Here is a 16,740-nt window from a genome sequence, read left to right on the forward strand (position 1 = left end):
GATCTGATACTTTAATTTTCCTAAATCTATTTCTTTATCCATACACAATGGAGGTAACAGTATATTCTTCGACAGGGTTATTCTGAGGACTAAGATAATACACATAAATATATTTCTAACATAGATGCTCAATAAAAAATTTTTTTTCCCTAAAAGAAGGCCTACTCTAGTCAGATCTGAATAGAAGATATTGGAAAAGCCGAGAAAACAGGGCCCCTGGTCTTAGAATCACAGGACCCAACCTAGGGAAGCACAGTGCAGTACAAGGTTTCCCTGCAGCCTCTCCTCACCTGTGGAGGCGGGCGTGTGTGTACTGTAGGAAGACTCCTGTGTCCCCGCGACTCTGGAAAACACGATCCCAGCTGAACTTGTAGTCAGATAAGAGTAAACCTTTGAAGTCCTAAAACGACAGAGGAAATCTTCACTGCTGGGATTTGCTCTAGTACCAGACAAAAGGGCCTCACAGATAGGAGTCTTAACAGACCTGAATGATGAGTGCTGCGAGCCCGACCCTCTCTGCAGTCTCCTGTGGGTTCTTGAGTTCTTTAGTTGCTGAAACAGACAAAGGCAGCTATCTTTATTCTACGTGACACTGTGCCAATCATGGATCCAAGTGAAGGTAATATCTGCCAAAAATGCGTGCTGACAATCAAGAACAGATTTAGAATGAGTAATTTACTTTCCTAATTTAGGCTATTTTACCTTTGATAATGACATTTCCCCTGCCTACATTAAAGGGAAAGAAATCCAAATTTATTTATTCAAAAGATACTTGTAGGATATCTGATACTTAGTTTTCCAAGGATGAAGGTTAAAGTCATAAGGACTTGTGATTTGAATCCAAATTATAACATAGAAACTTCACGTGACCACCCAGACAACAGAATGACAATGCTCAAGCTGTTCATGAAAAGAGGACCAAGGTTATAGCAATTCAGATTATTGAAGTGACCAATTCCCGAGTAGCAAGTATAAAAATTCTGGCACCTCTAATTAGTGAAAGCTATTTTTGACAAAGTTAGTGACACTTCAATGGAGGGACAGACATAATAAATCACACTGCCCAAAGTCCAGAATAACATAAAAGTGGCATGTAAGTTATGACTTTAATAAGAAAAAACTGAATTCACTCTTAATTGAAGCCATGTTCTGTAGCATCCTTAATTGAATCTCATTTAAAACATCTTCCAGGAAAGTGACATCTCCTCTTCGAGTCTTCATTCCCTGCACTACTCCAAAGGGCACATGCTGGCACCTAAAAGAGTGGGCATCTAGTTAACTGAAAGCTAAACAAGAGCTGCTGCTGAAAGCATATAATACCTTTCAGAGAGTGGTTTGAACTTTAACCCTCAGAGTTTTTAAAAATTAATAAAATGAAATTGATGTGATTTGTATGCTACAAAGGACATTAAGCACATCTTCACTTTACAATCAATAGCATGTGATTAAACTACTAGTTGCCTTTAGGAGAAAAAGGAGATGTGGATTAAGAATTTTGAAAACTAAGCCACAGAGAGCAGATAACTAATAAAAATACAGTTATTAAATGTTTGTAAGGTGGAAATTATTATAACCAAGACATAATACAAAAATCAAATCTACTTTTCCATACTAATATCTTGAAACAAAGAATTGAAATTTGAATGAAAAACTTTTAACCACTAGGTATATTTTCAGGCTCAGCTGACCCTGCACAGACAATTAAGAACCATGCAGACATTACCTTTCTGCCCAGTCATATCCCATGATCTTCAGCATTTGGAATACTTGCTGAAAATGCTTTTTTTGTCCTTTATCTGTCTTGGGAAGAAAACATATATAAAATAAAAGAACAGTGACAAATTAATGTACAAAAATAGGTTGGACTTGAATCAAATTAAGATATTTGAGGTTTGACACACTAAAGTCATTGTCAATCGATACATTTTAAGTAAACACAAAGAGGATGCCACAAGAAGAGTGTCTAAGTGAAGTGCTCTACAAGGGAGGGAGGGGAATAAGAGCCGTAGCACTCCACCGAGTCAGTAGGAAATGTGAACTTCAACCTTCTGAGTATTCCATTTAAATTTCTGCTCTCTTGGCTATTATGACCCTAGTCTCTGACACCAAAGTTCAGCTCTAAATAAATATTTGATGGCAACTTTTCTTCTAAGTGAAAAGGAAGGTTTCACATGGTAAGTAACGAAAGGGGGAAAAGATACTAGAATACCACTCAGCAATAAAAGGAACGAACTACTGACACACAGGACAGCCTGGATAGTTCTCCAGGGCATTCATTATATTGAGTGAAAAAAGCCAATCTCAAAAGTTACATATTGTATAATTCCATTTATACAACATTCTTAAAGTGACAAAATTGTGCTGAAGAACAGAGCACTGGCTGCCAGGGGTTAGGATTGGGTGAAGGTGTGATTATTAAGTGGTTGACCACGAGGGAGTTTGTTTTGTGATGGAACAGTTCTATATTCTGAATGTGGTGATGGTTACATGAATCTATACATGTGATAAAGTCTCATAAAACCATATCCACACAAACATCTACAGGAGAGTACATGTAAAAGCTGGCGAAATTTCAGTAAGGTCTCTATCAATGTTAATTTCCTGATATTGATAAAAGTACTATGGTTATATACTATCTTTGGGGGGAAACACTGTACTATTTTGAAACTTCTTGTGAGTATTAAATTACTTCAAAATAAAGTTATTTAAAAACAACTGTTGACCCCAATTCAGAATTGAAAACTAAAAAACAAAAAAACTTTGCATTATGGTGATCTGTATATATTAATTTCACATAACTATTTTACTGATTCAGGTAATTTTTTCTTACTATGAAGCAATGTAAACTTTTTCATTTTTAAGTGTTTAAACTTTTAAATAGAAGTTGCGCACTTTAAACATACTTAATGTTGACTTCTCTCTGTAGTTTTACATAATTGGTTTTCCATAGGTTTTCAACATGGCATCCAATTTCTACCTCTGTAATTTTCATGAGTTAGAGATCGTAACTTTTTGTTCTGATTACTTACCACATATATCATTGTATCAAAATTATACTTGTCCATTCGATCTATAGCAGCTGCAAGATCTCTGAAAAAGTGGCCATAAACCAAGAGTTACTAAGCAGATCTGGGTAATAATTGATTTTACCTATTTAATAGCAATGAGCATTTTCTAATTAAGAACTTAAATTATCCCACAGCCTGAGGAATTCCAACCACACTTAAGACAATTCAAATACCACATTTTGATATAAAATGATAAAAATAGGTTTGGGGAAAACAACAATAAAAGCACTGGCAAAAGTAAAACCTAAAATAAATATAAATAAAAAAAGTTAATATATAAAAGTTCTACACTATGTAGTAATAACAACTAAAATAGCTCTGGGTGAAGCGTCTTGTAGGTAAATGTTTTATGATTAAGTCTCTACTAAAAAGAATCACCCGTTACTTCTCTGCAATATATTCTCTTAACGAACATATTTAAAATATAGATGATGTAGTAAACAGGTATTGTCTAGATACTCTCCTATTAGTATTACTAAGGACTTTCAAAGTCTTGGGTCAGTCAGGGGAATACCTTCTAATGCATTTAAAAGACCATAAAGTCGGCTGGGTGCGGTGGCTCATGCCTGTAATCCCAGCACTTTGGGAGGCCAAGGTAGGAGGATCACTTGAGGTCAGGAGTTCGAGACCAGCCTGACCAACAGGTAAAACCCTGTCTCTACTAAAAATACAAAAATTAGCTGGGCGGGGTGGTGCACACCTGTAATCCCAGCTATTCAGGAGGCTGAGGCAGGAGAATCGCTTGAACCTAGGAGGTGGGAGGTGGAGTCTACAGTGAGCCAAGATCGTGCCACTGCACTCCAACCTGAGCGACAGAGCAAGACTCTGTCTCCAAAAAAAAAAAAAAAAAAGGCCATAAAGTCCTTTGACATAATTTCTCTTTTATCTCTAATTAGATACAAGTATCTAGTTGGCATATGAAATAATGAAAAATAAACCAAAATTTCAAGTCAAGGATTATGAAATATTAAAGTTTAAAATTAGAGCTATTTTTGATTAACAGCATATGATACTGGAAAGACTGAAAACATTCCTCAATCTTTTGAAATGTTAGGGATCATTAAAATGTCATTAGTACCTATCTCATGATCCTGACATTGCAAAGAGCATGCATTCTCAATGGAGGCAAAAACTGGCTAATTTTTGTGTTTTTAGTAGAGACAGGGTCTCATCATGTTGGCCAGGCTGGTTTTGAACTCCTGACCTCAGATGATCCACCCTCCTCGTCCTCCCAAAGTGCTGAGAATACAGGCAAGAGCCACTGCATATTTTTTGTAGAGATGGGTCTCATTATATTGCCTAGGCTGGTTTCAAACTTCTGGCCTCAAGTGATCCTCCTGCTTTGGCTTCCCAAAGTTCTAAGATTACAGGAGTGAGCCACTACAGTTGGCCAACAAAAAATCTTATTCTTCATGCATAAACCACAGATATGCATACAATATATACAGAGATACAGAAAATGTGTGGGATAAAATTTCATGAGAATTGGCAATTAGGAAAAATATGGCTGAAAAGGTTGCTTGGAGGGATTATAATTTTAAAAATGTCGAGAAACTTGTATAGCAGATTATCACAAAAATGATGTCACAAATAGACACTTGTGTTACATTTTTTTGGTTTGAGACAAGGACAAAACAAAGGGAAACTTTTTGATCCAATGAAAAAACACAAAAGAATAAGAACAATTTCTAGGTTGAATTTGTAGAAACTGAATTTCAAAGCCAAAAGAAGTGCCAGGTCATTTAATCCAGATCTCTCCTTTCACAAAGTAGAGAATCATGGCCCAGAGAATTAAACGACAGTCCCAGGTCTCCAGCCTCACACTCTGCGCTTTTCAGTATTCTCCTGCACTTTTGTCTGCTGTAACAACTTTGATTTACAACCCCCACACAAAGGTATTCTATAAGAAACCCACTAGAAGGCAGAAGCAACTGACAATAAAGCAAAGCGAAAAATCTAACATTTCAATAAGTGGCAAAAAGACAATTATTTTCAAAGAAAAAAAGAAAGTACAGGTGTTAAGGTAAATACACAGAAAAGTCTACATCTAATGACAGCCTGAAAAAACACCAAATCAGGATAGTTATAGAGATCTCATGTCATAGGGCCCCTTTTCTGATGGGATGTTTCTTTTTTCAAAGAAAAATATAGGTGTTGGAAAAATTGAGACCGAATGATAGCCCAAAAGACACTAACCAAATCCGAATACTTACAGAGCCTCTGTTCTCAATGGATACTTCTTACAACTACTGTGCAAGGGTTTATTTATTTAATCTGTCTAGCAATAATTAGTTGATACAAAAAACTTTACTAATATACATATTTGCTTATCTAGAAAAACAATGTACCTCTTAGATATATAAGCTCTTCTCATTTCCTAATCCCAATTGCATAGAATTGGTAAAGGGAAATGTCGAAAAGTAATAGAAGGTAAGAGATGAATTTCCTAAGGGGAAATTAAGAGACTTGATTGGTTGCTTAAAGTACAGGTGTTAAGGTACATAATTTGTTTGGAACAAATTACGGTAGTTAATATAACAACAACAAAATATCATGACTTTATGTTACAAAAGTGATTTGTGACCTAATATAAAATTCTGGCCTGGGAGACACTTTTGCCACCAGTGCTTCTCCTTCCTATTAGCTTTGTCCCAGAAATAAGAGTGCTTGATAAACCCACTTCTTACTGATGAACAGAGATTGGCCCTTCCACAAAGGTCAGTCACGGAGATGGATGGAAAAAAAATGTGACATGGCTGCCTTCTCCCTCAGCCTGCTTTACCAAATCCCAGCGAGGTCTGGTATTTATGTGCATGTAAGATGTTCTTTACAGCATGAGGAAACCCCTGAGCTAATATGGTCATCTTTTAGTATACATTTCCTGCCAACATGCCATTGTAAAATACTTTTAGTTGATTATGAAGTACTTCAGTTTTACAGCTTATAGAATAATGTCGTCAGCTGTGGAGTTCGATAATGCATAATTAATTGTAAATAGTTTTTCATCTGAAAGCAACAGATTTAGAACCAAATGTTTACCTTCACAGAGGCTACAAACCTGGTTGCATAGAGAGAAGTACCATCACTTCGCATTACAGTACAAATTGAGGAGGAGTCGCCATTCCCAGAGAGATCTACAACAGCCGTTCCTTTTCTAGAAATGCAAAAAGGTAACTTTGAAGCAACATAATAAATTCAGACCTTTAAAATTGTAATATCTAGAACATTATCTTCAGCAAACCAGAAGCTATTTTTATTACCCAAGTTGCAATAAGCAATGCCAATTCAAGCTTTAACCAATAATGGTAAAAAACAAGAATATGACCAAGAATCTCTTACGAATGGGTATGATGTAATTAATATTTGGTTATCTTAGCTTTTAAATCTGTAGTTCCGGATAAGGTACTCAGAAATAAAATCTTTAATATACCCAGTTGAAAAATGAGATGCAGCTGCATCGTAACTATGAAATGTCACACATTTTCCTTCTAATTCACGGTATAACAACATTCAATATTGGGCTAATTTTTAACATGCCACAAAGTACCCAAGTATTAAAACTACAGATTTTTGTCTTTCCTGTATGACCAAACTTTGGCATCTGCATATGATAATCTAAAAATTTTCCTTAGGGACATTACTGAGGATGCTATTAACTACGTTTCACATCTTCCTTATAAATATGACAGGAGAAATTTTGCTTTGGTACTATGAAAAGTGACATGTCTCTTAAGCAATTGGTTTGCCTCTACATTATAGACGTCTGGGCTTCTTTCACTGGTATTTCTCTGTTTAGCTGACAGGGAGCTAAAAGCTAAATTAGAAAACAATTAGGCAAGAAACAAAAATAAAACGTATCCAAATTGGAAAAGAAGTTAAATTGTCTCTGCAGGTAATATGATTTTTTTTTCAATATGATCTTATAAATAGAAAACTCTGAATATGATCTTATAAGTAGAAAACCCTGAAGATTCCGCCAAAAAACTGTTAGAATTAATAAATGAATTTTGTAAAGTTGCAGTATAGAAAATCAACATACAAAAATCAGTAGCCTTTTTTTTTTTTTTTGAGATGGAGTCTCTCTTTGTTGCCAAGACTGGAGTGGTGCAGTGGCACAATCTCAGCTCATTGCAACCTCTGCCTCCTAGGTTCAAGCAATTCTCCTGCCTCAGCCTCCCAAGTAGCTGGAATTAGGCATGCGCCACCACGAGCCGCTAATTTTTGTGTTTTTAGTAGAGACGGGTTTTCACTATGTTGGCCGGGCTGGTCTCGAACTCCCGACCTCATGTGATCCACATACCTCGGCTTCCCAAAGTGCTGGGATTACAGGCGTGAGCCACCGCGCCCAGCCAAAAATCAGTAGCATTTCTATACACAACAACAAACTATGTGAAAAAGAAATTTAAAAAAAAAATTCCATTTATAATAACGTCAACAAAACCAAAATAGGAATAAATTTAACCAAGGAGGTAAAATATCTGTACACTGATGAAAGAAATCAAAACACAGATAAATGGAAAGATATCCTGTATTACTGGATTGGAAAAATCAATATTTTAAAAATGTCCATACCACCAAAAGCAATCTACATATTCAATGCAATCCCTACCAAAATTCCAATGGCATTTTTCACAGAAATAGAAAAATCAATCATAAAATTTATATGGAACCACAAAAAACCCCCAAATACCCAAAGCAATATTGAGCAAAAAGAATAAAGCTGGGCCAGCTGTGGTGGCTCACGTCTATAATCCCAGCACTTTGGAAGGCCAAGGCAGGTGGATCACTTGAAGCCAAGAGTTCAAGATCAGCCTGGGCAACATGGTGAAACTCCATCTCTACTAACAAATACAAAAATCAATCAGCTGAGTGTGGTGGCACATGCCTGTAATCCCAACTATTTGGGAGGCTAAGGCAGAGAATAGCTTGAACCTGGAGGTGGAGGTTGTAGTGAGCCAAGAAAGCACCAATGTACCACAGCCAGGATGACAAAGCCAGACCCTGTCTCCAACAACAACAACAACAAAGCTGGAGGCATCGCACTACCTAATCTCAACATCTACTACAAACTATAGTAATCAAAACAGCATCATACCAGACAAAAACATAGAGACCAATGGAATAGAATAGAGAGCTTAGATACAAATTCACACATTTATGGTCAACTGATTTTTTTTTTTTTCTTTTTTTGAGATGGAATTTCGCTCTTATTGCCCAGGCTGGAGTACAATGGCTTGATCTCGGCTCACCACAACCTCTGCCTCCTGGGTTCAAATGATTCTCCTGCCTGAGCCTCCCAAGTAGCTGGGATTATAGGCATGTGCCACCACACCCAGCTAATTTTTGTATTTTTAGTAGAGATGGGGTTTCTTCATGTTGGTCAGGCTGGTATCGAACTCCCGACCTCAGGTGACCTGCCCATCTCGGCCTCCCAAATTGCTGGGATTACAGGCGTGACCCACCGTGCCCAGCCAGGTCAACTGATTTTTGACAAAGGTGCCAAAATAACACAGTAAGAAAGGGACAGTCTTGGCCAGGTGTGGCGGCTCACGCCTGTAATCCTAGCACTTTGGGGGAATACAAAAATTAGCTGGGTGTGGTGGCGTGTGCTTGTAATCCCAGCTACTTGGGAGACTGAGGCAGGAGAATCGCTTAAACCCGGGAGGCAGAGGTTGCACTGAGCCAAGATCACGCCACTGCACTCCAGTCTGGCAACAGAGCGAGACCCCGTCTCAAAAAAATAAAAAGAAAAGGACAGTCTCTTCAATAAATGACATTGGGAAAACTGGATATCCATATGCAGAAGAATGAAACTAGATCCTTATCTCTCACCATGTACAAAACTCAACTCAAAGTGGATTAAAGACAAATCTAAGACCTGAGCTGTAGAACTATTAGAGGAAAATACTGAAGTCTTGGCACCAAGATTTCTTGGAGGTAGTCCTCAAACATAGGCAACAAAAGCAAAAATACACAGATGGGATTGCATAAAACTAAAAAAGCTTCTGCACAGCAAAGAAAACAATCAACAAAGTGAAGAGACAACCTACAGCATGAAAGAAAGTATGTGGAAAACATGTATCTGATAAGAGGTTAATATGAAAATATATAAGGAACTCAACTCAATGGAAAAACAAAAACAAAAAACTAAACCAAACCAACACCACCACCAAAAAAAACCCAATTAAAAAGTGTGCCAAAGAAGCCATTATCCTCAGCAAACTAATGCAGGAACAGAAAACCAAATACGGTATGTTCTCACTTGTAAGTGGGAGCTGAACAACGTGAACACAGAGACATAAGGAAGGAAAGAACACACACTGGGGCCTGTTGCGGGATGGGGGGTGGGAGAGCATCAGGAAAAATAGCTAATGGATGCTGGGCTTAATAGGTGATGGGTTGATAGGTGCAGCAAATAGCAAATCACCATGGCACACATTTACCTATGTAACAAATCTGCACATCCTGTACACATGCCCGGGAACTTAAAAAAAAAAAAAAAAAAAAGAAAAACAAAAACGTGGGCCAAAGACTCGTATAGACATTTCTCAAAAGAAGGCAAACAAAAGGCTAACAAGTATATGAAAAGGTGCTGAACATCACTAATCATCAGGGAAACGCAAAATTAAAACCACAATCCACAATAAGATATTTCTTCACATTTGTTAAGATGGTTTTTATCAAAAAAAAAAAAAAAGATAAACGTTGGTAATGATGTGGATAAAAGGGAACCCTTGTATACTAGTGGTGGGAATGTTAGTATAGCCATTATGGAAAACAATGTGGAGGTTCCTCAAAAAACTGAAAACAGAACCTCCATATATATGATCCAGCAAACTCACATCTGGGTATACATCCAAAGAAAATGAAATCAGTATGTCCAAGTGAAATCTGCCCTACCATAGTTATTGTAACATTATTTACAATAGCCAAGATGTGAATTAACCTTAACAGATGAGTGGACTTTAAAATATACAACAGGTAATATGCAGCCTTAAAAAAAGGAAATCCTGTCATTTGTGGTAACATGGATAAACTGAAAGGACATTATGCTCAGTGAAATAAACGATGCACAGAAAACAAATACTGTATAGTCTCATATGTGGAATCTAAAAAATTCCAATCATAGAAGCAAAGAAGTAGAATGGAGGTTACCAACGGCAGGGAATGGGGAGATGTTGGTTAAAGGCTACAAAGTTAAACAGGAGTAAGTTCGGGAGAGCTATTGTACAGCATTGTGAGTATAATTAACAACAATGCATAGTACATTGGAAAACTGCTAACAGAGATTTTAAATGTTCTCATCATAGGTAAGTATGTAAAGGTGATGGATATGTTAATTAGCTTGATTTAAACATTTCACAGTATGCATATAAATATCAAATCATGTTGTGCACTATAAATATACACAATGTGTCATTCATCAATCACAACTTTTTTTTAAAGAAAAAAACCTATCATAAGCAAGGAAACAGAACTCCAGGAGGGATATGCTAACATCATCTCTGACTTCATATTACTTTTCCTGCCTCTACTTCCTGTTTTCATCATTTTCCTCATTTATAAGCCTGTTATAGTATACTTATTTTCACATGCTGCCTTAAATATTTTTTGAAAAGGCAGGGATTTCTTTTAAAAGGTAAAACTGAGTCAGAAGATAGTAAGATTTATTTCCTTTTTTCAGTTATACCATTATTAGGTAATATGACCTTAGGAAGGTCACTTGTATTTTCTGTGCTTCAGTTCCCATCTTTATAAAAAAACAAGTAACATCGTTTCTCCAAACCTTAACAGCTTTTGCTATGGCAGCAAAATACAGAATGTGGGAAAGTACTCTGAACAGGAAAAAGCACTATAAAAAATCCCAAGAAAGCTGCACACTGCATTGTGTTGTCCTTACTCAAAGGATACATCAATAACAATTTCAAAGAACAAATAATTTTACTAAAGAACAGGAACCTGATCATACATTGTTTTCAGTAGGAGTCCTTTACTCTCCAGCAACTTTAAGACTTCTTGAGATTTTTCACGATAAAATGATTCTCCTGAATATTCATCAAAATATACTCCCAGACGCTAAAAGAGTTCAGAAACAAAAACACAAAGAAATGTTAATTGAATCTCCTATTCTTACCCTAAGGCAAAATTAAGGATGCTCTACCACCTGTCATACACATGAACACAATAAAAATTAAATCAAGGGCTCAGTGTGGTGGCTCATGCCCATTATCCCAGCACTTTAGGCGGCTGAGGCAGGAGGATCACTTGCACCCGGGAGTTGAAGACCAGCCTGGGCAAGATGGCGAGGACCTGTCTCTTTATTTTTGTTTAAAAAAAAAAATCACTCCTCTCCTCAAACCTCCTAATAGTTTCCACTATACCAGTCAAGTCCTCACAGTGGTACTGTGCTGTGCAATACAGTAATCACTAGGCCCAAGTGACAATCTAAACTGTTAAACTGGAATTAAGCAAAATTGAGAATTTAGTTCTGTCACACTATTCACACTTCAGGCCACATGTGGTTGGTGGCTACTGAAGGAGACGGCCACAGATACAGAAGATTCCCATCACCACAAAAAGCAATGGATAGCCCTAGAGAAATCCTAGAATTATGCCCCATATGCTACTAGCTCTTCAACCTTCTCCTGTCCTTCATCTTGCTTACTTACTCCAGTCACATGGGCTTCTTTACAAAATTCTCCTCATTCCACCTAAAGACTCCATACCTGATCTCCCCAGCTAGCATCTAACACCATCTAATAAAAAAATAGTTGTTTCTTGTTTTATCTTTAATTTGTTTAGTTTGTGCTCTGTCTCTAGGCTAGAATGTAAGGTCCACGAGAACAAGGGTTTTCCTCTTCTGTTTGCTGTTGTATTATCCCCTACCCACCAAATGTTTATTAAATGAATTTATTAACTATCATATACCGGTTTAAGGAAATGAAAGAACAAAAAATAAATACGAAAAAGTGAAGGAATGCTAGAACAGAAAAGCCAGATAAAAATGAAGTATGAGAATATCACCTGATAGTGGTTTAGGATTATTTTGCAGTTCTTTCAGCCCAAAAAACAAAATTTGAGTCCTAATTTTAAATTCATCTACAGATCTATTATTAAAACACAAGCAACTTTACTATGCAGGTTACAGCCAAGAGCTGCACCGCATCATGGGAAAGCAGAAGGGAGGGTCAACCAGTACCTTGTAAACCTGAACGTACTCTTCAATGCTTAAGTCCCGAAATTTTTGCCACAGTGAAAGTGCTTGCACATCGCCCAGTTCCAATCGTTGGAAGAACTCCTGTGCTGATTCTGCTACACTTTTATCATCTGCTGCTTCTTTATTAACTTGTACATAAACCTAAAGGTACAATAGTACATTAAATGAAGTATATAACCAGTCACTGTTATCTCTAACACAGAAAGAAAGCAAAAAAGCACATTCTGAGAATTCTCATTGAAAATTTTCCAAGTTGGGTACATTACAGAGTGTAACTTTTCTTTTTTGCCATGGGCCCTTGGTGAAGCCTACTGACCCCTTCTCAAAATGCTTCTAAATTCATAAAATAAAATACACAGGGTTACGAAGAAAAGAATTACTTTGAAATAACCAAATAGCCGAAAATTAATTTGTGATATAGTAATGGAGGAAAATACTCAATTTCTGAGACAGGTTAGGGAAAATAAAGTATAATTTTTTCTTTCCGTCCAAATCCACAGACCCCCAGGGTAAGAATATCTATTTAAGACTACGCTGGCATTTCTTCTGTTTTTTTCGAAACACCATATTATTATCCTGTAACTTCACTGAGAAAGGTTGAATAAAGTAGGATGGCTCGATCTGGCAAAGAAAACAGCTAAAGGATGATTTAGCATTTGTTTTAATCGAATATTTTAAAACTGTTCTCTAAACAGCTTACTGTGTAAAGACCAATAAAATAGGTGATCTTGGTAAAAAAGACAGCTTTTAGATAGTTAGTATAATTATACTCTAAACTTAGGATCCTAAAAACTGTGTGGAACACCTCTTCCGGAGTTTTATTTTGCATCACCTGTCTTAGCTGGTTTAGTTCCATACCCAGCCAAGGACTAGGGCGGAGTTGATGGCTTATTAAGGGCTCAGGCTTACTCTTCCAGCTCTAGGAATCTGGGTTCCCAATGTAGTTTCAATCATTTTCCAGTCTCCAAAATATAATGTTAATAAATGACATTAAAATACTAATATTACAGTTCAAGTAGTACTGAAGTCATACATATGGACTACAAATATTTTATTTACAAATTGTAACTCACTTGCAGGTTGAAACATCAATAACTTTACTATCACGTTATTCTCAGAAAGCTATTAAAGTCTCATGAAAGCAATAAAAATTGGTGAGTAAACTATGAAAAAATAAGGCTTCTAAACTCTTACAGTGTTATTATCAAAATATCCAGACAGTAGTATTTGGATAGAAAAAATGATTTTATTGCTGGAGGACACATTGGCTTATACCCACTAGATACTACCAACAAATGGGACAGGGCATTAAACATCTCTCAAGGTAAGAAAGTTTCACCTTTCATAAATGATTTATGTTAATTACTGGAATGACAGACTTAAATAAATAAATACTGCCAAATAAAAGTTAAAATTATCTTTTTTTTTCCCCCTAGAAAAGAGTTAACATAGCAGGCCTGATACTGTTATATTTAAAACATCCTGCTTGCAAGGTTGGCCACCGGCTGGCATCTATTAACTTAGATTTTTGGGAATGTTTCCACCAACTTAACTGATAAAAGTGGTCACTGTGCCTAAACTGTGTGTGCAAAAAATACAGCTTAGGCTGAACTTCTGCTTTCCTTCTGGGAGTCTGGGATTTAGGACATTCTAAGCAGAGGGTACCTACATGACCAACTCCCAACAAAAACCTTGGACATAGGGTATCTAATGAACTTTGCCAGTGGACATTTCATATGTACTCTCAAAATCTGCTGCTAGAAGTATGTGTACCTTGTGTGACTCCACTGGGAAAATCTGGGAGTTTGGAAAGTCTGGTTTCCTCTGGACTTTACCCCATATGTGCCTTTTCCCTCTGTGATTTTGCTTTGTATCCCTTCACTGTAATAAATCATAGCCACAAGTAAGGCTATGCTGAGTTCTGTGAGTCCTCCAAGTGAATCACTGAATCGGGGAGAGGGGTGGCCTTGGGATACCTGACACATCTCATAAAAAGGTGACGTTTACATAGTCCTATTAGTAAGTCCAGAATAATATGTACAATGTCAGTTAGAAAACAAAGAAGATTTTGGTAAGGTGTGGGAAAACAAAGAGGGTCCCCATAAGATAGTAAACTGCAGACTTCTTGATTTTTGAATGACCCAGCCATTGCCAACTGCTTAACAGTCCAGTATACAGATGTTAAAAACATAAATATATATTCACAAATGGTTTTCGATTCTATCTCACACACATATGTACATGTACACACAAGTTATAAGCAAACATTGCAAAATGTCCTTATTTTCACAAAAGACTTCAGTTTTTTTTTTTTTTTTTTTCCATAAAGCCTTTCTCCAGGGTGAAGTTTTTTTTGTTTTTAAATCTAGGACTTTAAACTCAAATAACCAAACATTTAAAAATCTATTATGCATTCAAGCTACTGATAAGACTATTTTAGAAAAAACTTCACCAGAATCTTCTCTTTCTTAAAAAATAAAAATAATTAAATCAAAAAGCCCTTAAAACATGTGAATATTCTTAGTATTTCTGCAATATGTAGTTATAAAACAAACATTAGTGAAAATCAACTGACACTATCAAAGAGAAGAGCTTTAATAAGCACTTCTCGATATACCTATAAATGCACAATATAAAACTATACAGTTAGCATGAACCTTTTTTACTCTTGGCAAGTACACATTTTGAAGATATCTTCCTTTTAAGGCTAGATTTAGACACAATGAGATAAAAAGGCAATTTTAAATTTGGGCTTGATAATAAGACAGCATGGCTTAGTAAAGTTTTTGAGGATGGAAACACAATTTTTCTTTTAAAAGAAAACACAAAAACCAGTTGTGTTTCCATTAGGGAATAAACTAAATGTCTTAGACTTCCTTAAAAAAAATTATTCCCTTTTCCCTATTTCTAGATGTTGGGCCTGCCAAAAAGTGTAAAAATTTATTTTGAATTTAACTGAGATAATTACAGCAAGCTCTTGGGCTGATCTGCCCAAATATAAAGAGCTAAGCACGAAAATTAAAAGTAGTAGGATAAACCTTTCTTATCCCTTTATATTTGATCCTAGAATGCCATTAGCCACATGGGCACAGTTCAACTCCTTGATGTGGGGCTCTAACCCCACTTATAGTCATGCTTGTCTTAGAAATACTGACAATAACTGCTAAGGATGGTTAGCAAAACTTAGAAACCACAGACCCTGTTTTAATATATTTATGTCATCTTAAAATGCATTGAATTTTTACCTCGTTGTTTAGAAAAGAATATGTAAAAATAATCATGATTATAATTTGAACAAACAACTTCACTGTTTAATGCTGTTTCCTGCCTTGATCAGAAATTTCCTAGCTGCTAGTTGATTCCTAGTATGAAATGAAAAATTAAAGACATTCAAATGAGTTCACATAATTAAAACTGAATATATCAATATTGTAAACAGTTAACAATAAAGCCAAAATGTGGTAGGTAAAAAAATAAGTAATTGAGCTAATTCATCTCCACTAAAAATACAGAACAAGACTCCATCACGAAAAAAAAAGAAATTACTTTTCAATTAAGTGGAAAGGCTTTTTGATATGTTGTCTAAAGCTTACTGCAAATATTTTCCTGAATCACTAATGTGAATTCTAAATAAAAAAAAATTAGTTATTTAACAGCCAATTTACAAGGTAAGAGGGAACTATAACAAAACTACTTCCCTGCTTTGTAACTGGAAAAAAAAAAAAAATTAGAATAATTAAAGTTTCAAATGCTGGCCAACAAAATCCTAGGTCCATATACAAAACAGCTAGATGTCATGGGAAAAAAATGCTATAAGGTACAGAGAAAAACCAGTAGTGAAACATATGCACCAAAATGGAAATGCAATAAATGACTGTGGGTGTTAAATATTTTCATCAAAGAAATTCTGCAACTATCATATAATATCATTTCCAAGCTAGCTGAGAAACTGAATATACTAATACTGATTATAGTGCAATTTAGAGAATATTGATCATGGTGCAGTTTAGAGGAAGGCAGGCCATAAAATCTGCTACTGGATGGCCTCTGCCAAAGTCAAACAAATATGTCAGAAGGTTGAAAGTGCCAAAACTCAACTACAAATTGTGTCCCTGGTATAGCAACTCAGGGGATGAAAGATAGGAAAATTCTATATACATAATTAAACCAATGGAAATCAATGGCTCATAAAGCCATTCTATAGTGGGGGTGTGTGGGCATTCACTGCATAGAGCACTCAGGAGCCAGACTACCTGTGCCAGAATCCTGGGTTTGGCCCGTGGTTTCCTCCGCAGTAAACTGTGTTAACAAAGTAAGTTCAATTCTGATAAATGGTAATTAGTGTATCCTATAATAGTTATTTATTTCCTGGACAAACAATACATTTTATATTCCACAACTTATATATAATTAGAGAAGGGGGCAAAAGAGAACTATAAGAGCAAATTCATTCAG

The 16,740-nt window shown here is 36.1% G+C and overlaps 1 protein-coding gene across 4 annotated transcripts in view; it reads right to left on the minus strand.

The window, feature by feature from the left end:
* The window catches only part of RARS2 (arginyl-tRNA synthetase 2, mitochondrial), a 72,013-nt gene that overhangs the window by 4,128 nt on the left and 51,145 nt on the right, over positions 1-16,740 (minus strand). For all 4 annotated transcript variants that reach the window (XM_025383749.1, XM_025383751.1, XM_025383752.1 and 1 more), the window contains 8 exons: positions 12,268-12,426; positions 11,038-11,144; positions 6,127-6,222; positions 3,030-3,090; positions 1,724-1,800; positions 1,131-1,255; positions 485-552; positions 291-400 (listed from right to left, as the gene is read on the minus strand). In XM_025383749.1, coding sequence (XP_025239534.1) covers positions 291-400; positions 485-552; positions 1,131-1,255; positions 1,724-1,800; positions 3,030-3,090; positions 6,127-6,222; positions 11,038-11,144; positions 12,268-12,426 — 803 coding nt within the window. The remainder of the gene's footprint in view (positions 1-290; positions 401-484; positions 553-1,130; positions 1,256-1,723; positions 1,801-3,029; positions 3,091-6,126; positions 6,223-11,037; positions 11,145-12,267; positions 12,427-16,740) is intronic.

Source organism: Theropithecus gelada, chromosome 4 (genome assembly GCF_003255815.1).
Source record: "Theropithecus gelada isolate Dixy chromosome 4, Tgel_1.0, whole genome shotgun sequence".
NCBI classification, from domain to species: domain Eukaryota; kingdom Metazoa; phylum Chordata; class Mammalia; order Primates; family Cercopithecidae; genus Theropithecus; species Theropithecus gelada.